This window comes from Protopterus annectens, chromosome 1.part1 (assembly GCF_019279795.1).
Source record: "Protopterus annectens isolate FY-2018-M chromosome 1.part1, PAN1.0, whole genome shotgun sequence".
Classification (NCBI taxonomy): domain Eukaryota; kingdom Metazoa; phylum Chordata; order Ceratodontiformes; family Protopteridae; genus Protopterus; species Protopterus annectens.
The window spans coordinates 51,858,271-51,881,489 of record NC_056726.1 but is presented as its reverse complement, the minus strand read 5'-3'; the positions used below and the strand labels follow the sequence as shown (position 1 = coordinate 51,881,489).

Sequence of the window (23,219 nt, the reverse complement as noted above, 5' to 3'; positions counted from 1 at the left end):
GAACAAACAGTTTTCAAAGGTTTGTGCCAGAGCCCCAGACCCTCTGGTATGAAAGGTGGACAACCTATCCTTCTCACGGACAACCTATCCTTCTCACGGGAAGGGATTTTTTTATACATTCCCCCCTTCCCACTCATTCAGAAGGTCCTACTGAGAAATACAGCAGGACAAACCAAAAGTCCTGCTGATGATTCCCTTTTGGCCAAGACAGTACTGGTTCCCTTCTCTTCTACATTTAGTCAAGGGCAATCATCACAAGTTACTTCACAGGGTGGATCTTCTCACACAAGACAAGGTATCACTTATCCATCCACATCTCACCTCCCTTAATCTAACTCTGTGGGTGCTAGGCTTTTGTTCCCTTTCCGACAATTTTTTTCTGAGGACATGCTTCTAGTCCTGCCGGAGGTCAAGAAACCCAACACTAGGAGATCCTATTTATCCAGTTGGAAGAAGGTCTCCATCTGGAGTCTAAAGAAAAGCCTAGATCCATCTTTAGTGGACATTCCATTGGTTCTTTCTAATTTGTGTGAGCTACTTAAGGCTGGGTTGGCCTACTGTTCTGTTAAAGCCCATCTTTCAACCATTTCAGCATGTCTGCCTTTATCTACTCTTCTAGCCTTTAGGTTAGAAGTTAAGGTCTTCCTAAAATGCATCCTTCACATTAGACCTCCCAGGAAACCTGTCCCTCCTCCCTGGTATCTAAATTCTGTCCTGAGAAAGCTCACACAGGCTCATTTTGAGCATGCAGTGTCAGCTTCTTTAAAATTTTGCACATGGAAGACAATCCTGTTAGTAGCCATCACTTCTGCCAAAAGTGTTTCTGAACTCCAAGCCGTTATGGCCTGCCAGCCTTTTCTTATTTTCCAAAAGGACAGGATTTCTCTTTGTACTAACCCTTCCTTCATGCCTAAGCTGGTTCATGACTTGTCCCTAATCCAATCCATGCATTTGCCCACTTTCTTTCCTAATCCTAAAAATCCTAGTGAAAGGGTCCTTCATTTCTTGGATGTGCACAGACAACTCAGATTTTATCTGGACAAAACCAAGCCTATTAGGAAAACTGAGCAACTGTTTGTATCCTTCCATTCCTGTTCACTAGGAAAACCTGTCTCCAAACAGACTTTTTCTACTTGGATCTGTAGGGCTATTTCTTTCATTTATGTCTCCCATGGGATGACACTCCCTTCCTCTGTGAAAGCTCACTCCACTAGAGTAGTAGCCTCTTCAGGGGTTTTCTTCAAAGGTGTGGATGCTGCATCTGTTCTGGAAGCAGCCACATGGTTCTCTTTCCATACCTTCACCAAACATTGCAAACGGGACACTATTTCCAGGTTGAGAGCAGGATTTGCTAGGGCAGTCCTGCATGGATTCTTAGAAGACTCCTCTGCTCCATCCTCCCTTTCTCTTCCATGAGTTTTGGTACTCTCCCAAAGGTTATGAAAGCTGCAGCACAGGAATAGAAGGACATAAAATAGTTGTGTAATAGATGTCCTTCTCATCCATTTTGAAGTATTCTATTCCACCCTTCTACACCGTTGATACTTCCTATTTCTTGGATGATGATGTAGACCTCATCCGTGGACTGGTGTCCTGACTGAAGTATTCAGTTCAGAGGAATGGTGCATGCTGACATCACCTTTATGGCCTACGTAGGCTGCCTTGCTATGTGCAACATTGCACGTACCATGTAGTAGCAAAAGTCTTTTGTATACTGTCCGGATGTTTGGGTCACCTAGGCAGGGAATCCCAAAGGTTATGAATACTGCAACATGAAAAAGGACATCTATGGTTGTAACATTTTACACAACTATTCATTCTTACACAACTGTACTTTCTTAGATTAGTGCTAGTGGTTGCAAGTTTTTATTGTGATGGTGGACTGAATAGCTTGGGTTGTAAAAAGGAGGAACAAGGGTGATAATTTGGATTCACTGAGTTTTGTGCTCATTGATTAAAGGAATTGAACTATTCAGGAAGAAAAAGTGAAGAAATGAAACAGTTATCAAAACAATAGTCACTACACTCATTTCTTTTTTCAAGGGGAGTGGACAAAGTCTTTTACATCCAGCAGAGATGAGTGCCTTCTAGAAGCAGGAGACAGGTATAATGTACTCTGGGTCACTACACCTTGATAATAAGGAAATACCTCCTATGCCAAACTACTTTTTCTGGCGAATTAACCAAAAATCACTGCATACTTGGTATCTGGCCATTTATACTTGCAACTCATGGCAAGTAGGCATTAAGAAAGCTATGAAAGCTCTGCTTCAGTGAAAAGGTAGTAAGGGTAAGGAATTCCATGCTCCCATGCTCAGATAGGTTGTGTTATGTTTATTAATAGGGAGCTTCAGAAACATTTGGGTTAGTCTCATGATTATGGTATAGACTAGTCACTTAGCTCAAAGAACCCCTAATCAAAGCATAGCTTCTTACATTTATACATCTTCACAAGAAAGTTTTCAAATTGCTTTTCAGTGCATTTGATCTTTTTTATTTATTAAGACTGGCATTTAACATTTATAAAATGACTTTGACATTTACAAATGTCAAAGCAATGTTTACAGTGGCGCAGCTTTTAAAATTGTAATGTTTTATGGTAAATACAATTAGATTTTGTAGTATGAAGTAATAATTTTGTCTTCCATATGCACGTAGGTGAGGATGCTCAGAGAAAAATAATAAGAAAACACAGACAAAAAAGGAGGTGTAATAAAGCTCTGAAGGGAGGATCTTCTCTTGAAAACAACACTGATCATGAAGTTCAACTGCAGCCAGGCCTTCAGGAGTCATCCCAACATGTTGTCACAGATGGGACTAAAATGAGTAAAAATAAAAAGAGAAAGATGAAGAAGAAACGTCATAAAGAGAAGGTGAAAGCTGCTGGCATTCTTAAATCTACAGCTATAGAGATTACATACCAACCTAAAGAAGACAATGATAGGGAGGATTATTCTGAAGACATTCCAAAAAAGGCTGCTGAGATCTTAGACTTCCTTCAAGCAACACTGGAGATTTACTATGCTGACAGTAAGTTCAGTTTTATATGTTTTAGAAACCTCTGTTCTATAAAAAAGTAAAAGCTGCGTCTGTTGATCAACTGTGGCGGGTCCACTGCCTTCTGGTAATTGCCTTATGTGCAGCAACTAAAAGTAACTCCAAAACAGTGAAGCTTTGTAAACTGACCTTTTCAGGCAAGGGGATTCTAAACAACTTGTTATCTCCATATGTGTTGCCAGAATGTGCAGCATACCACTCTCATTTTCTTCCAATGAGGATGTTATCTAGATATGTGGAAAAAATGCTGCCAGTGACCAACTGTGTGACAAAGGCCATCACCAGCACTGAGTTCACTGACTGCAGAACTTTCTGTACAACCCATACAGATTATAAAGAAAAAAGCATGCAGTGTTTACCCAGCAAATAGACTTAATTGGGTGGAAGCAATAGAACATGAATGTGTCATCTAAGGCAAATCCCAGTCCAGCCCTGTGTGGCTCTTCCTTGTAGTGTTTATTACTCCCACCAGTCAGAAAACAGTTCCTTGAGTCTTTCAGAGCTGATAATTGTTTGAAATCCAAGCATCCCTTCACCTCTCCACCTTCCATAGTTATCAGATCAGATGTATAGGATCATTGGAGGTTACTAGGCTATCAACCTGGAGGCCATTTCAAGCCTAGCTGTCTCATCCCAATGTAATACCATAGGTAGTCTAGTCAATTATTAATGACTGCCCATGTCCAGGAGGGTTGTGGGAGCTATGTCCACCGTTGCCACTTAACAGGGAAAAGCTTTTCTCTCCTAAAGACTTAAAAGTGATGCCAAATGGTCCCCATTTTAGATTTTGAACCATTTTAGACCATCCAGTCACTGGGCGCTAATCTGGATGTATCCTTTGCTGAGGCAAAGTTTAATGTTACCCTCATGTATGAAGAGGACTGCCAAATAAACCTCCTTCTCTCCTTTCTAACCTCATTTTCCCTATAGCATCATAATTATCCTCATGTATGAAGAGGACTTCCAAATAAACCCCCTTCTCTCCTTTCTAACCTCATTTTCCCTATAGCATCATAATTATCCTCATGTATGAAGAGGACTGCCAAATAAACCCCCTTCTCTCCTTTCTAACCTCATTTTCCCTATAGCATCATAATTATCCTCATGTATAAAGAGGACTGCCAAGTAAACCTCCTTCTCTCCTTTCTAACCTCATTTTCCCTATAGCATCATAATTATCCTCATATATGAAGAGGACTGCCAAATAAACACCCTTCTCTCCTTTCTAACCTCATTTTCTCTGTAGCATCATACATTTATTTATTTATTTTACATGTGTTTACCGGGAAAGTCCGACTGGAACCAGGGCCATTTACAGCTGAGGCCCGGGGAGAAAAGCTCCATAACATAACAGTACAAATACAACAAATGACAAAAAAAAAAATATCTGTACAGAGGCATATATAAAATCAGAGCTCCATGTCTTAATATGACAACACACAATCCATGAATGACAGAAAATTTTTATACAGTGGCATATATACAGTCAAGGAGATTTTTCGTACCTTAATTTGATTTGAGCAAGCTTGTTATATAGATAGCAAAACTTTGAATTTTGCATTGGTAGTACAAAGCATAAAAATGAAGGAATGGAATCTGGAAAATAATACTATTCGGGAGATATGTCATAGCGTGAGAAATAGTTTGTAGGATAGTAGCTCCTGATAGGGAGTATTTGCGTAGTACAGAATAGCTGAGGTAAGCCGTGAGGAGATGAGGTGTCGCAAGTTAGGAGGGGAGGAGAGCAGAAAAGATTTTATGTGATACAGGGACAGAACCATGATGCAAGAGGTGTGACTTTAGTGATGTCTTGAAAAGTGAGATGGCTGGTGCAGAGGAGATACTTTTGGGAATGTTATTCCATTCCCTAGCAATGCTGTGGGAGAACAGACTTTTTCCTGCAGTGGTATTGGCTTTGGTAATGCAGAGCAGGGTTTTGTTGGATGAGCATAGAAGGCGATTTGCAGAATATTGGTTTAGAAGTTGGTTTAGGGCTGGGGTTTTCTGATGGTTCCTTATTATGTTGAAGGTGAGGACTCATTGGTGATAGATAACCACTGTAGTTGCTTCAGGGCAAGACAGTGATGACTTCTAAAAGTGGAGTTGTTAGCGAATTTTGCAATTTTATTGTAACATGACTAATTTGTTTAGGTCTGTTTTCCTGATATGAATTAGGATTGGGGATGCATACATTAGGGTAGACAAGAGGTGGGTTTGGGCTAAGGAGATTCTAGCTTGGTTCGATAGGAACTGTTTGTGTGTATAGGGTTCCTAGTTTCTTATGTACCTTTGTGATGGTTTGTGAGATATGGACATTAAAGTTTAGATTATCTATTTCAACCCCGAGCAGCTTAGTGTGAGGGGAGGGGAAGATTGTGGTCCTGTTTTTGGAGATGATAATGAAGGTAGTGGGTGTGGATTTGGATTTATGGGGGGAAGTATACCCCCCTATAATAGTAGGTGGGGGTAATACCATTACCCTATCTAAACATACTCTACCCACACTTTTCTTTTTCCACTTATCCCTTTCTCCCTTAAGTTTACTACCAACTTTTCTCCTTACATTCTAACTTGCTTTTTTTAGCTTGCCTAACTACTAGCTTTCTTTTCACTCTGTGTGATACCATCACTCTCCTCTACCTCTGACCAATGATTAATTTTTACATACCTACACTTCAGATATCCTTCACTCAACTGTATTTTCTTGTGCCTGAATTTATCTCCTCAACCACATGATATGAACTTTGATCTTCATCTTACTGTAACCTACTTAAGTTAGTCAAGACAATCTGTATTCTGTTGGGACATTGTGATTTGTTTTCTGTTTTGTTCTCTGTTAAAAAGTTTGATCTACTTAGTAAGTAGTCTTCATGTATTGTCGTAGTCTATTAGTGGAGCTTTTCTCCTCGGGCCTCTGCTGAAAATGGACATGTATCCAGCCAGACTAGCCCGGTTAACAAATGTAAAATAAATAAAAATAAATAAAGTAATTTGGTCTTGTTGGGAACTTTAGAGTGAGTTGGATATCGGTAATCCATTGTTCCACGAAGCAGAAGGATTCTTTGGTAAGCTTTTGAAGAGTGGTTATGGATGGGGCTGAGCAGATTAGGGTGGAGTCGTCTGCATACTGTATAAGTGATGCATGCAGGGTGGAAGCATGTAGTTTGTTAGTGAAAATGATGAATAGCAGAGGACCCAGTATTGATTCCTTTGGGATGCCTTTAGTAGTAGTTGGTAATAGAGGAGATAGTATAATTTGCCATTAAACTGATTGTTTTCTGCCAGAGATAGCTTCTAAACTATGAAGTAGTAGAGGGGGCGAAGGATAAGGTTGACAGAGTATCTAAGAGTAGGTTGTGGGAGACCATATCAAATGCTTTTGATAGATCTAGGAATATGGCTGACACAAATTTGTTGTCGTTTCTTAGATGGTTAATCTGATTGGAAAAGGAGAGTAGAGCAGTGGTTGTGCTATGGTTTGGGCGGAAACCATGCTGTGTGGAGGAAAGGAGGTTATGTGAGGTTAAGAATTGCATTGCCTGGGTGTGAATACATTTCTAACTAGAAGCTTGGAAAGGGGGGACAAGATAGCAATTGGCCGGTAGTTTGATAGCTCATAGAAGTTTCCGCCTTTGTGAAGGGGAATTATATGTGGCACTTTCCATAGATGGGGTACATAGGTTTCTTGTATAGAGTGGTTTATAAGAATTGAGACAGGGTAGGCTAGTGATTCTGCAGCTAATTTTAGAAAATTTGTGGGTACACCATCTGCTGCGAGTGTGGTGGGTTTTAGTTTAGAGAGTAGCTTTTTATCTGAAGAGGTTGGTACAGGTGAGAGTGTGAAGGTGGGTATGTTAGTTTGTTCTTCAGTTGGAGTGATTTTAGTGTTCTTGTTGGATCGATAGTGCGAGGATAGATTCTGTGAAGTGATGGTTGAATTCTGAAGCTATGCTGTCATTATCAGATTAGTTGTTGGGAGATGGGGTGGTGGTTTTGCCTGGTTGTAGAAGGGTATTGATGGCCTGCCAGAACTTTTGGGGCTTTCTAGAGTGCTTGTTTTGGATGTCTAAGAAGTAGTTCTTTTTATCTACTTTTGTTTGGGTGTTGGCCTTATTTCGTAGCTCTTGATATTTCTGTCTGTCTTGGATAGTGTTATTCTTTTTCTAGTTTTTCCAGGCATTGTCTCTGGCTTTTATTAAGGCTTTTGTTGTCTTATTTAGCCATGGGGCATAGTTAACTTTAGTCCTGAGTTTCCTGATGGGAGCTAGTATATTTAGAACAGCCATAAAAGTTGTATTAAAAAAATCATCTGTGTGGTCTAAAGATAGAGTTTTTAGTGAATTCCAGTCCTGTTGCTGGAGCATACTGTTAAGAGTTTGTGGATTGACTTTGTGCTCGTCCCTCATCTCCTTGAATAGCATGGGTTTGGGAATCTTTGCCTTTTTACAAAGTAGGAATGGTGGGCAGTGGTCACTCAAGGCCTCAGGTAAGCAGCCCACATGATAATTTTCTGTGGGGATATTAACTAGTGTCCAATCTAGAGTGGAGATTCTATTGGATTTTTTGTCTACTCTGGTGGGTTCTTGGATTAGTTGTGAGAATCCAAATAAGTTAATATGGTTTGAGAGGTTGTTGGAGTTGCAGGCTAGCCAGTCTAAGTTTAGGTCGCCTAGCAGGATGGTTTCTTGGGGTAGGTTGATTGTGGCCCATTGTAGTATCTCTTCTATTATATGTGAGTTATTTCCTGGAGGAATATAACTACAGAGGATGTGTATTCTCTTTTTGTTTTTAAGGGACATAACTGAGCCTAATGTCTCTGCATTCCAGAATTTGGGAAGTGGGGTTTTTACTGGTTGGAGGTTGAGTGTACTTTTGAATAATATTGCAACTCCACCTCCCTTTTTTGGTACCTCTATCTTGCCTTAGGATGTTATAGCCTGGGAGAAGAATTTCTTTGTTTTGTGTGGGAGGTTTTAGCCAGGTCTCTGTAATGGTTAGTATGTCTGGTGAGTAGTGTGATATGAATGTGTGAAAGTCATGTAGTTTGTTGGATATGCTACATGTGTCTATATTGATAATAAGTAGGTCTGACTTGTGTTTCTGGGATAGGATTGGGTTGCTTGGACCTGGGTTGGGGTGTATGTCATCTGAGATTAGTAGACATTTTCTGAGGAACAGTGTGAGTTTTATGGCATAGGCTATATCTATGTGTTTTTGGGTACTGTTAGCCTTTTGTGAGGTAGTGTGGTTGCTGTTTTGGGTATGTAGAGTAATGAGTTGTTAAATAGTGTGGAGCATATTACTATAGTTGTGTCTGGGTGTGTGTTATGTGGTAGGTAGCTTTTGTTGGTATGTTAGAATGTATGGCTGTGGTGTAAGCTAGAGTGGTGAGCGTTAGTCATAGTAGTTCTAGTATGCCTTGCGTGGTGTGGGTGGGGTGTACAGAGGAGGTTGTTGTGATGTGGAAGTGGAAGTGGATCTGATGACTGAGGGATGGTAATATGCTGTTGTGGAGGGGGTGGGGATATATGGGTTATACGTGTAGGAGCACTGGGCGTGGGTGGTATTTGGGGGCAGGGAGGTGAGCGGATTGGGCTAGAGCAAGAGAACCTAAAGCTGCAGAAACCTATCAGTAACAGCAAGAGATTGACTGAGCAGGAAGGTAGCTTAGCCTAAATATAAGGTAAGATACGATGCAATAATAATTAATCTGTGGTTAGCTTCCCTAGGAGGGAGTGAGAAGTTGGAACTATAGAATGGGGGATATGCTTTAACTAAAAATTCCACCCAGCTATGGTAAAGAAGGGTGGATTATTAGAGTATGTTCCTACTGAGTGGCCAACTTCATTAAAGCTCTCCAAGTTAGAAGCTGAATGGAGCTCAATGCTGCTGTGCGCACCTCACAAAGATGGTCACAAAGTAAGAGAGAATTGTTAAAAACAAATTCAATGACATTCACCTAATAATTACTTCTACTGGAAGGCTTGTGTTTACAAGTTGAGATTTCCCAGGGCTGATTTGAGCTTTAGCTGGAAATTGCTTCAGAACCGAAGGTGGTAGTTGGGGGGGCACAATCCCGAGGCTTGTGGATGGCCCGAGCAAACTGCAAAAAGAAAAAAGAGAGTGTGAGTAGAAAGTGAGTAGTACAGTTCTAGGAGAAATGGAGACAATTAGGAGAGTAGAGGATATTAGTCAGAGAGTAATGGAAGGGTTATCAGAAGACAGAGAGTTAGAAATGGTACAATAAGTAGGTCCATAGATAAATGTCTGGGGAAGAGTAAAGAATCACAAAGAATAGGAAACAGTGCCTAGGCAGATCATTACAGACAAATTAATGTACTTAAGTCTAACAGGTTAAAGTAGCACCATAGTTAGGTAAGATACTGGCTAGAGTGTGTAACAAATGCTGTGTTTCTGCTTTTCAAATACCATATAAACAACTGTATGTTTCAACTTACAAATACCAAGTATGCTTCTGCTTACAAAACCAGTTGGAACTGTAGTTCCTCATACATCCTCTTGGGTTTTGTCTACAGTAAAAGAGTGTATACGTTTTCTCTTTCCAATGAGGTTGAGGCTAAAAAAAGGTACTTGACCATCTGTAGAATAAATATTACATTGGGAAAGTCTCTCAACAAGCCCTCATCCATTGTGAAGGAATTGCCAGTCTAACTCATTGGAATGACCAGTAACTTGATCTTGACTAACCTTCCCTAAACCTTCCCTAAGGCACTGGATTTCTTTGATCTTCCAAGTATGTATGTAGGTTGGAGGAAGCCATATGGAGAACAGTATAAGGGGCAATGTCAAAAAATTGCACTGTCCACCAGATTTAGTCCTGGCCATAATTTCCATGCATACACTAAGTCGCAAAGGTACTCATGGTACTCAGTTGAAGGCAGTGTATCATGTTGCTACCTGTTAACCGCACCCTTAAGTTGATGAGCCATTGGCAGTGGCTTGTTTGCCCAGTAAGTGTACCTTATACCTTGGATGACAAGGCCATCTTCTGAGATAGTAGCCATTAATCTGGTCATAGCAAACAAACAGACCATATTCCTAGATTCTGTGAAACTGACTCATAAGTTTACAAACATTTGGTTGCATTTGGTTAACTTGTGGGAAGTTAATCTCTAAACCTCATGTAGCAGATGTAGTTCAGCCAAAAGAAATGTATCTTCCCTTCAGCAGGTAGAGTGAACATATAAAGGATTTACATTTTAAATGTTTTTGGTTTGCAGATTTTTATATTCAAGTGAATGTTTGTTATAAGCTGAAAGTTGGTGCACAAAGTGTTGTACCAGAAAAGACTAGCATTCAGCATTGATAACGACAGTTAAGTGTTGTAATGTTTTGTTGAATTTAAATTGTAGTGTATTGATTCCATTTTAGTAGCAATGGTGTTCTTTTTTCATGTTGATTACAATGAAGATTTCTTAAAAAAAAAAAAAAAAGACTCCGGGCTACTATCAGTAAAATGGGTACGCCTGTCACATATCACACTGTGATGATTTTTCTAGGATATCTGTGCGCCAACATTGACAATAAGTTGAGCCCTACTAAGATGGGTGACAGTGGCTCTAACTAAAGTCCGCAATTTCCACCAGTACTTTAAGTAGCTAGATAGCATCAAGGTAGTCAGTCATTTTTTCCTTGCTTCCATGCTTATTCTGTCAGAGGCCTACTCAAATCTCTGCTTTAGTAAGCACCCTTCAGAACCTTGCATACATTATCTCTGAGTTGTTGACCAAGTATAAACCCATCTTGCTGTGAGCTTCTTAGTCATGCTGTATGTTGCATAACATGCTGAGATGAAAGAGACCTAATGTTACTTGTAGTCCATATTAAGGGCAGATATTGGTTGCTAGTTATTGGGATGTGTGGGATCCTTTCCCATTTCCTTTCAGGTCTTATTTTTGGTGCCTTACCAGTTCATTCATTCCCCTTCCAGGCCACAGAACAGTGCATTTATTCCTCATTTAGGATAAGATCCTTATTCCTTATTTGTTCCCTGAATGATATCATCCATTCACTTTCTGAGATGAGAGTTGACCACCAAAGTAGACCAATTTTGTCACTCATGGGAGGGAAGCCCCCCCCCCCCAGCCTAACTCACTCCCAGTGGTGGCCGTGACTTTAACAATCACTGCTTTGCATGGAGACACTTGCATGCTGCACACACATGACTAGTATCCCTGGCTAATATGCAGCTCTGTCATCTAGCCCATAATGTTGCATGCTATAGCCCAGTACTGCTGGTGGGGGTCAGCATTACAGTGGGTATGAATACTTTCCTTCCAACAAGATGGTGCCAGCCACTCTTTCTCACCTACCTTTACTCAGCCGCATTAGAGCATGAGTCGCTAATCTAAATTGTGCTATCTGGGTTGTTGTCAGGGCTTTATCCCTTTATGCTACAGAACTAGACACCTTGTGTGATATGTACCATATTCCCTGCCGTAGTGTATATTGTCAGCTCTGCATAAATAAGTAGCAAACAGAGGGTTTCTCCATAAAAAAAAAATGTATATAGGACAGATTTTAGAATAATATCTCCATTTGCATATGCAAATATGCAGGAGAATGGAGAACATCTACTAGTCTTTACCCTGCATAAGGCAGGACCTTCCACAGACCCATAAGTCTGACCAGCCTCATATGGACTCATTTCAGTGTGGAGTTCTGAAGAGCAGGTCATGTTTATTCAAACTGATGGACTTTTTTGAAAAGGTCAACAAATGAATGAAGGTAGAATGGTGCATAATACATACTTCAATCTGGCCAAAGCTTTTGACACAATCTCCAACTAATTCATAGCAGAATGGTTAAATAACCCGTGAGAAAACCCCCTGTGACACCTACTGGATTGCCACCTCGCTCACAGGATACAAGAGATTAAAACTGGTGAAGCTGCCTCCACAAGGAGACCAGTCACCAGTGGAGTCCTGAGGGCTCAGTGCTGGGAACTCTCCTGTTCAGCATTTGCTTTTCTTAAATAAAAGCCAAAACCAAGGGGCTCTGGCTGACTAAGTTTGCAGATGACTGCAAACTAGGAGTGTCATTGAATCCCCAAATGACTTCGCCATCCTGCAGGAAGGTTTGTCCCAACAAATAACTGGTGCCAGAATCATGGGCTGAAACAAAATACCAGAAAATACATTATTGTATCCTTTGGGAAGACATCTACACTGGGGAACTATCATGCTGACAGAATGCACTGAGTTGACCTAGTTGTTTGGAATTTGGGAACTTACACAGAGAATGAGCTAACTTTTGACCAACATGTGTCCACCATCATAAGAAAGTCCTTCCATGTTGCACAGCTTATAAATAAACAGATTATATCTAGATATTTCATTGTCCACCTTTATTAGGCCCATATTGGGACAATCATCGAGTGTAATTCCTCCTTTAGCATATTTCCAGACACATGCAACAGCTGGAATACCCACAGGAATACCTTACTAAAATGATACAAGGCCTAAACAACATGTTCTACATGGACTGACTCAAAGCTCTGTTATAATACTCTGTATCCTACAAACTGCTAAGGGGTGACCAGTTTCTGGCATACACAAGGCATTCTCTGACCCATTACTGATGGATTTACAGCACATCAGCAAGTGAAATGGCATCAGTGATGCAGAATAGTTTGGAGGGACAGGTATATCTTACATAGGATACTGCTACTGTGGAACAAGCTCCCCATCCACATGAAACAGAACTCGTCCCTATCCATATTCATGCGCAACTTAGATATATAGATGGGAAAAGAAAATTTAGCTCAGAACTGCCCCTGTAGTACTAATGAACTGAGGGAACTCCTTGGTGCTTTATTCCATACATAGGTCCTCCCAAATTATCTGTGGTGTGATCCCAGTTATTCTCATTAGGGTTAATATATAATTGTTAATCATGGGATGAGTAAGAACAATCTCTAACCAAATGGGATAGGTTATTTTGAGCACAAAAAGGAAAATTTGCTAGGCTTAAAATGACCTACAAGGGCAGCTAGCCTAGTACATGCCTGTGAACCTATGACCATTGATGGGATGAGCCTTCTTTCCAGGTGGCATACTGTAGGACTCCAAGTCCACTGCAGAAAGTAATCGCCACTGTTTTGAATGAGATAAGAGACATTTTGACTTTAGAATAAATGTTAGGGTCATCCTGAAGCAAAGCATGTAACTGCAATAGGTATATCAGTGTAAAACAAATTCCTTTTGGTTTAACAATTTGTGGGCACCCAAAATCCTCTTCTTTGAAGCAAATCTTGTAAGCAGCCATTATCAAAACAAATCACATTATCTTTGTATTTATGAATGTCATCATGGAGCGCTCGTTGTTTCTGATTGTAATTAAGAAACTCCACCACTAGTGCTCTTGACATCAAGAAGACAAAGGACTAGGCTTCAGTACCTAGTGTGGGGTCTTTGTCATACAGTCATGGAACTGTGGATGTTCTTCATGTTTCACTGTTGCAGTCATCACATTTGGGTTATCTGCCTGCAGGTAGCCCTCAGTCGGCCTAAATACCAGAGTCTTAGGATTTCTGCATCGGATGCTGTCACTTCTTCCATGACGTGAGGATGTCATCGGTATAAAACATGCAGCCAATGCCATGACATCAGTCTTTCTTGCCTTGCAGTGTCCGAAACAGAAGCAGTTCGCAAGTGCCGGTCAGCTGCCTCCTGAAATTTTCATTTTTCGAGTTTCAGACCTGAAGTCTTCTAAAAGATAAGTACCCCATTGGCCCTTTTTTCTTGGTCTATCCGATGTCAGAAAAAGTTAATACTTTGTCTTGCCTGTGGAAAGCAAATACCTCAGAGATTTTCATTCTTACTGAGTCATCTGTTTAGGCCCAGACCACGATGTTCCTCGCTGTCAAATTTTGTGCCTTTTTCAACACCTGAACTATTCGTCGTTGGGCTATTTTTGTCGCTAAATTCTTCTGCTCTCATTCACCGTATTCCGAATTGGCTTTGATAAGCCATCCGGCTACCAATTTTCCTAAAAAACGTAAGGATAAAGACAGAGACAGACAGCATAGGCCGGTACTCAGTGAGGTGCCTTCGCAGCCCCTGATACCCACTTCTACAGATTCGCAGGCCTCTGCTGAGACCCTTTCGGAGTCTGGTATGCCGCGAGTTGCTTCTTCGACTATGAAACCTGCGGATGTTTCTACCTTGGATGGGTCCGGAGCCGCTGTGCAGGCACCGGCTTCTGAGGATGTATTCCACCCTTCTGATGTTCATATTAAACCGACATCTTCGTTTTTTACTAAAACTACAGAGTTTCTAAGGCCCAGAGTTCGCACTTCTCCTAGAAAGCCGACGACCAAAGGACATGCTCAAGCTCCCATGCCACAGAAACAAATATTTAGAATGGCTGAAGACCTTATAACTTTAATTAGCGGAAGCCAGCCTTCCCCCTATATAAGACAAAGGACCAATTTTCCTTCTGATTCTACAGACCGTGAGCCTGATGACTCTGTTCCCTCTGATTACCAGGACTTTCCCTTATCTACCTATGAGGATTCAGATGCAGAGTATCCCATCCCCTCTGCCTCCCCTCCAGAGGACTTTTCTTTTGGTGAAACCATGCATACCTTAAGAGAGCATTTCCGCTGGGAATGCCAGGACTACCCACAGTCCAATAAAAGGCTCAGAGAATTTTTAGACTTGCCTCAGCACAGGCCTCTAGCTATACCCCCTGTTTTGGCGATTGTAGATGATGTCTTCTTGAAATTCAGCCTTACCCCTGGTACCTTGCTTCCAGCAGCCAGGAAACCTGACAGGTACTACTGAGTACCTGACTCCCACAACTATCTCTTTAAGAATCCTACTGCGGATCCAGAGACCATTTCCCAGGGACCTAAAGGCATTAAGGCTACAATAGCCAAAAGCCCTACCCTTTCGAACAGGGACTCTAGGGCTTTAGACAGATGGGATAAGAAGATGTACACCTCTGCTACTCTTGCCATCAGGGCTTTAAATTGCCATTTTCATATGTTAAAGTATCAGCAACATATGATGGAGCTAATTAAACAGAAAATGATGTTGATTCCTGATTGTGCAGAACATAAAGATTTACAAGAGTTAATGTATTCTGCTAACCAAGTTGGAAAACATACTTTGCAATGTGGTTTTGATGCCTTAGAAGCATCTTGCAGGGCTGCTGTCACTGGGTCTGTTCTTAGAAGGCATGCTTGGCTTAAGAAACATATCTTGCCAGACTATGTCAAAGCAAAATTACTAGATGCACCATTAAATCAAGAACGCCTGTTTGGTAATAAAGCAGAAGTCGTTCTCAAAAAAGATGGAGGAAAAAACTAAATGCAAACTGTTAAGTATTTTCTACAGGTACTGCCACCTAGATTCAGTAGGCATTGGCCTTCTAAAAACTGGTCCTTTCCAGTCCCTCCCAGATCTTTTCAGTCCTAACCTAGGGGTAGTATACCACCACAATTACAGTCTCAGGGCATGCACAGATCTAAGCAATGGAGTGCTCCCACCTCTAAAATAGGGAGTAGTAAGCCAACATCCTATGGTAAAATCTCACAATGACTTATCCTTAATTATTCCAAGCCTTGTACCAGTACCTGCAGCCTTAGGAGGAAAACTGGCCCTACATGCAAAAAACTGGGAGTGCATCGCCCAGGACAGATGGGTCTTAAACAATATATCCCAGGGATACAGATTCTACTTCCACTCACTGCCAACCCCAAGCTAATGGCCAGACTTCTCCCCAAACCACTGGGTAGAGGCCCAAAAGCAAGTACTTTCTCTTCTCAGTATCAAGGTTATTCGACCTGTGCCAGCAGAGCACTGGGGACAAGGTTTTTACTCCAGACTGTTTCTGGGTACCCAGGAAAGAAAACTCTTGGCGCCCTATCCTGGATCTGTCTATTCTCATCACCTTCCTGGTGGTTCCAAGGTTCAAGAGGCTTACTCTCCAACAGCTGCTTCCTATGCTAGCCAAGGACTCCTGGCTAGCCACCCTAGACTTAAAAGAAGCTTATCTGCACATCCCCATAAGGGAATCTTGCAAGAAATACCTATGTTTCAGAGCATGTTCTATGCATTATCAGTTCTCTGCACTTCCCTTTGGCTTATCTACTGCGCCCAGGGTATTTACAAAATGCCTAGCTCCAGCCATTGCATATTGCAGGCAGAGAAAATTCAAATTTACACATATTTGCAAAATTGCCTCATTCAGGTGGACAGTCAGGAAATGCTACTCCAGCCCTTGACATTTGTAAAAAGACTTCTAACTTCACTGGGGTACACCATAAATGAAAATAAATCGCATGGTATTCCTGGGAGCAAGCTTGAACACAACTTCCCAGATGGCATTCCTCACTCCAGAAAAACAAATGTATTTGACAAACTACTTCAATCTACTGGCCACCAAAGCCCAGCTATCTGCAAGAAAAATACTGCAAGCCCTGGGGTTCATGGCCCCTTGCATTCTACTAATTCCGTATGCAAGACTGTATATGAGGAAACTGCAATTGTACTTAAAAAGTAAGTCTCTGGTGTCAACTTTCTCAAGACCTGGAAACAATGATTCCTATCATTCCTTGCCTAAGGGTAGAGTATCTTTGGTGGGCAGAGGCCTGCTACCACAACAAAGGACTCTCTTTCTGTCTATCCCCTGCTGCCCAAACCCTAACAACAGACATATCAGACTATGCATGGGGGACTCACATGGCAGGACAAGTTATTCAAGGCAAATGGAGCCCAAAGCAAAGGCACCTGCATATCAGTCAAAAAGAAATGTTAGCTGTACAGACTGCTCTGACAGCCTTCAAACTACTTATTCTTCCAGGGCAACTATTGAGAAAGACAGACAACACCACAGTTATGTGGTATATAAACATGCAGGGGAGAACCCAGTCCTACCCACTCTGCAGGTTAGCCAAGTTGTAAGAAAACCTTTGTGCTGCCCCATAGGCAGAAGCAAAGTGTGGCTGTCTGATGAGCAAATGGCTTACAAGCTATTAGACACTTCAGTTTGTCTCACTTTTTTTCTTTTTTCTGTCATTGAAGTGTATAACAGCTTTTAAAGGTGTGAAAGTGATTCAGATGCTTTCCTATGCTGGACATTGTTATGCATTGGTGTAAGACAAGAGCTTAATAAAGTTCCCCTTTTCCAGAATTTAGCCACATCTTGGTTCACACACTACGATTTATACTTGCATTATTAGGTATGTAATGTTTCATCTAATGTATGTTATTTCAGATGTAGGTATAACTTCCAATGCAGAAACAAGAATATACAGTACTACGTACAAAATAAATAAAGCTTTGAAAATCTTTGTGAGATTAGAACTGTCAAAGCAGTGGAATTCAAAATAAGATAAGATGACTTGAGTTCACGCTCCACACTTCATTTATTGAATGCCCTGTAAGAGAATTTATACACAATTAGAAATAAAGGGGGCAAATGTAGTGCTTGTACATCCCATATTCATATTTATGTTTTACTGATTGATGTTTTGCCAATATTTCTATATCAAGCAGGAAAGTACTTTTTTTTCTTCTGCAGTTATTTTCACCTGTTGATTTCTGCATTTTAAATGATATGTTATCAGTTTTGCTCAATTTCTTGTCATTTTGTTGAAATGTGTAAATGCTGTTTCTGCATGTGCCTGGCTGAATTGTTAAGTTTTGTAGTGTTTGTTGATGTTATATGTACTATTTTCCTCCATTTTAAACTGTCTGCAACTTTGTAACTAAATGCAAATTTTGGTCAGCTGTATGGCTATTATTCTGTGGCAAAGGATTATTTACTGCTGTTTCTAGGAAGCTATCATCATTGGCTGAAGCCAAAAGTTGTTTTTTCATTGGTCTCTGATTTCTCCGCTCAGATAGTTGTGTGCTGAATGAAGCTTGTTTGGGATCTTTGTTATAAGACTTAAGAGAGTTGTGCTCAGAGCATGTGCTGAATTAAGCAAAAAAAATGGCATTTTAACCTTATTTCAAAGTCAAGCAGCAGGAAGGTACTTTGCTTCTTTTGCGCTTATCACCTTTTTATTTCTGCTTTTTAAGTGGAATTTTTTTCAGTTTTGCTTTTGCTATCATTTTTATCATTGTGGTCAAAAACAAAAGTGTTTTTGGAGTTGCCAGGCTAATTTATTATATCTGTTGTTATTACTTCCGTTTTAAACTGCCGGACTGTTACAGCAAGTTTTGGTCAATTGTGTGGGTTGGCGGGGGAAGGTGACAGTGACTGTCCTGTGGCCGAGAATAAGTTATTGCTGCTTTTAGGAATTTTTGGTTGAGGCCAAAAGCTATTTCTCATTGGTTTCTTTCATTTTTTTACCTGATTTGTATTGCTCTGTGTTGCACTTTGTAGACTGAAAATATTCCAGTTCCAATAAGGCAGTATGTAACAGTTGGTGACGGCTAAGTCACTGTAAAAACGTTCACCAGTCCACCAGGTAGCAGAATGTACTTTTAATAAACGACAATTGAAAAACAAGTTGAGCGCTTTCATCTAAAAATAATAGACTTCATCAGAACACTTTGCTACAATAAAATGTGACTTATATACTCTTACACATGCTTCCAATAAAATAATTAAAATCAATTGGCTGAGAATTTTTTAACCCTTAAACTGCTACCTCTCAATACTGACTGATATATACATGCTTAAAGACTATTGTGGATGTTATAAGAATTGTTCCTACATAACTGTATTTAGAATCCTGACAGTATAATAGGAATGTAAGGACGATTCAACATTGCATTTATAAAACAGATGTTGCCACAATATAATCAGCATATGGCTGTGAAAACCACAGCAATTAAAGTTGTATTCCTGAATGGTAAATACTAAAATCTGCTATTATGCACCCTGTAAAGTGTAAAGTGCGAAATGTATAGCAAAAAGTGTGGAATACCAAGATGTGGAATATAAAGTGCATAGTGCTTTGTGCAAAAAAAGATGTGCAAAATACAAGATGCAAGGTACAAAAATAAGGTACAAGTTACCAAATATAGTTGCCAGATGTTAAGATATAAGATATAAATAATTAATAATAAAATATGCTATTTAAAATGTAGGGAATTGGGAACTTTTTTACTTTTGGATGCAACTAAATTCTCCTGTCATCCAACATAGGTTTTATGGATATATAATCGTTTAAACCAGGAGAGACAGTCGCGTTTAGTTTGATTTGCCACCATACCTCTCTTTCACCTATTTTTTTCTTTAAGTTGCCCCCCCTAATATTAACATGTACTATTTCTAAAATACCAAATAAGAACCTATCGCAAGTCTTGCTGTCCCTCAAATGTTTGCACAAGGCATTTTTTTCATCTCCCTTTCTAATGCAATAATAGTGGTCATAGATCCTATTACGGAGACATCTCTCCGTTTTGCCTACGTAGTAGGAATTTCATTTGGTGCAGGTTGCCAGGTATACTAACCCAGAAGTTCTGCAATTTCCTTTCTTAAAATTTATAACTGTATAATTTGTGTCCTGTAATGTTATTAAGGATCTATGATCAATATAGGTGCACTGATTGCAATTTCCACACTTGGTCGTACCCTTTGTGCCATCTCGTAAAGCTACTCTGTCATTTTTCTTTTCAAATTCCATCTTTAAATTGCTTGATCTTTACAGGTCAGACAAAAGGGAATCAGATTACAGAGAATGAATACAGAGGGGCATGTATACTCCAATATGGGCATAACTCTAATGATATCAAGGCAATTATGGAAAAACACTGGAACATTTTCAGTGCAGATACGAACATCTTAAATATAATGGGGGATAGACCAAGATTTGTGTACAGCAACGCAAGCAATTTAAAGATGGAATTTGAAAAGAAAAATGACAGAGTAGCTTTACGAGATGGCACAAAGGGTACGACCAAGTGTGGAAATTGCAATCAGTGCACCTATATTGATCATAGATCCTTAATAACATTACAGGACACAAATTATACAGTTATAAATTTTAAGAAAGGAAATTGCAGAACTTCTGGGTTAGTATACCTGGCAACCTGCACCAAATGCAATTCCTACTACGTAGGCAAAACGGAGAGATGTCTCCGTAATAGGATCTATGACCACTATTATTGCATTAGAAAGGGAGATGAAAAAAATGCCTTGTGCAAACATTTGAGGGACAGCAAGACTTGCGATAGGTTCTTATTTGGTATTTTAGAAATTGTACATGTTAATATTAGGGGGGGCAACTTAAAGAAAAAAATAGGTGAAAGAGAGGTATGGTGGCAAATCAAACTAAACGCGACTGTCTCTCCTGGTTTAAACGATTATATATCCATAAAACCTATGTTGGATGACAGGAGAATTTAGTTGCATCCAAAAGTAAAAAAGTTCCCAACTCCTTATATTTTAAATAGCATATTTTATTATTAATTATTTATATCTTATATCTTAACATCTGGCAACTATATTTGGTAACTTGTACCTTATTTTTGTACCTTGCATCTTGTATTTTGCACATCTTTTTTTGCACAAAGCACTATGCACTTTATATTCCACATCTTGGTATTCCACACTTTTTGCTATACATTTCGCACTTTACACTTTACAGGGTGCATAACAGCAGATTTTAGTATTTACCATTCAGGAATACAACTTTAATTGCTGTGGTTTTCACAGCCATATGCTGATTATATTGTGGCAACATCTGTTTTATAAATGCAATGTTGAATCGTCCTTACATTCCTATTATACTGTCAGGATTCTAAATACAGTTATGTAGGAACAATTCTTATAACATCCACAATAGTCTTTAAGCATGTATATATCAGTCAGTATTGAGAGGTAGCAGTTTAAGGGTTAAAAAATTTTCAGCCAATTGATTTTAATTATTTTATTGGAAGCATGTGTAAGAGTATATAAGTCACATTTTATTGTAGCAAAGTGTTCTGATGAAGTCTATTATTTTTAGATGAAAGCGCTCAACTTGTTTTTCAATTGTCGTTTATTAAAAGTACATTCTGCTACCTGGTGGACTGGTGAACGTTTTTACAGTGACTTAGCCGTCACCAACTGTTACATACTGCCTTATTGGAACTGGAATATTTTCAGTGTTAGTTTGTGTGGTGGTTTCTGGTTCCGTTTCTTTTTACTTTATTCACTTTGTAGACTGGCATGAAAACTCCTATTCGACAGACACAGGCACTTCAACTGTAGTCTTGCTCATAGCAAGCCTATATAGTCCCATACCCAGCAGAAGGCTGCATTGTGCACCATCTCACTCTTGAGGGTCCAGTTGAGTTCCTTTAGCTGTCTCTAACATAAAAAGAGGCCTACTCAATATTTATTAACTGTCTTTATTGTACTAATCTTTGATTTAAGGCAAATCATCTTGGATACTCCTCCTTACATAATGTAGTATACAAATAGTCATTGACATAAGTTGAATTTATTCAGGAATACCAGCATACAGGCAAGTCAAATAGCTTACTAAGAATCTATATATCCCATATTGGCTACACTCTTGAACCAAACTGGAAGGTCAGCCAGCTTATCTTTCCTCAGTAGCCAGCCTTATTATGTTTGATATACTTCAGCTGTAACAGCTGTCTGATGCTCACAGAACATGAACTGTTACTTAATGAAAACACAAAAAGGCAATAATAGAAATAAACACACCAAAACTGGAAATTCCACCAAAAACCCACATTACCAAAGGGTATAGTAACCAGTGAAATTTATTCTTGTACCTTGGCTTTTCGCCTTCTGTTACTTGCCTTATAACTGTCTGTCAGCGAGTCATGCAAGTAGTTAACCAAGATGGAGTCATCACTGTCTCAAATGAACATAATTTATAAGGACCAGACACCTCCACAGCAGTTCACACAAAAACCCAGAAAATGACCATAAACCAAGACTATAATAGAGGTCATTGCCTTAGTCTGTAAGATCCAACAAGACTAGGACACAGCAGAAATCAACACTACAACACATACTAATTAACATTTTTTTTCTACTCAGCATATTATTACAGTATATTGTATGTTTTGTTAGACATCTCTCTATTTTGTCAGTTGTTCAGTTTACTTACTGCCTGTATTTCTTATATTATCCTGTAATGTGTTTTCTTGTATTGTATTGTAAAATTGTTATGGGTTTCTGATATTGTATTGTAAAATTATGTGTTTCTGGTATTGTAGTGCATGAATTTCATGTAATTTTTTTTTTTTTGTAAAGGAGCTTCTCTTCCAGGCCTCCACTGAAAATGGGCCTCTGGCCCAGTCAGACTTCCCTGGTAAACAAATGGAAAATAAGTAAATAAATAAATACTAACACATCCATAGGTGAAAGTCACCAGGAATACCACAAATCCAAAACACAAAAGCCCTATACAAATAAAAATGTATTAGTGATTGCAGTCTCCATAGTCAGGTGCACAGACTTTATTCTCCTGAGCCTGGTCAAAAACAGCATAATGATGAGCTGTCATTCAGGTGTCAAGATCTTCAGTGTCTCAAAGGCACATAAGATCCTTAATCCAAAGTAGAGGTTGAGGAGATTAAAATGAGGATTTGGAATTGTCCGTCAGATAGTGATTTCCCAGTCACTTGTAGTTCTTTCAACAGTGTTATGTATGGTCAATTTGTACTCCTAACCAGTATCTGTAATAGGTTGAATACTAAAATCCATTTTGAGAGTAGAGAGACTAGAGTCTTTTGGAGGAAAATAAATACCAGTCATGGTATAGGCTTGTTAACCTTGGGGTGCAAGCAGTTAATATTGTGTAACCCTTCTTCTTCTTCTTTTGGCTTTTTCCTGGTTAGGGGTCGCCACAGTGGATCACCTGTCCACTCATGATTGGCAGTGGAGTTTTACAGTGTCGAGTTGCCAGCCCGGCGCCCAACCTTCAACAGAAGGCACACACACGCACGCACTCACTCCTAGGGCCAATTTAGAGTGTCCAATCCACTTACAGCATGTCTTTGGGATGGAGGAAACTGGAGCACCCAGAGGAAACCCACGTGACCACAGGGAGGACATGCAGACTCCGCACAGAAGGCACTCCAGCCAAGGATTGAACCAGAGAACCTCTTGCTGTGAGGCGGCAATGCTAACCGCTGCACCACTGCGGCTGCCCTAATATTGTGTAACCATATAGTCAGATTATCCTTACTTTTATTTAGCTTCCAAAGAAGATAATG

General features: G+C 39.8%; 1 protein-coding gene across 1 annotated transcript in view; it reads left to right on the top strand.

The window, feature by feature from the left end:
- Positions 1–23,219, top strand: part of ERICH1 (glutamate rich 1) — a 1,253,926-nt gene that overhangs the window by 712,175 nt on the left and 518,532 nt on the right. The window contains exon 5 of the mRNA XM_044086751.1: positions 2,659–3,030. Coding sequence (XP_043942686.1) covers positions 2,659–3,030 — 372 coding nt within the window. The remainder of the gene's footprint in view (positions 1–2,658; positions 3,031–23,219) is intronic.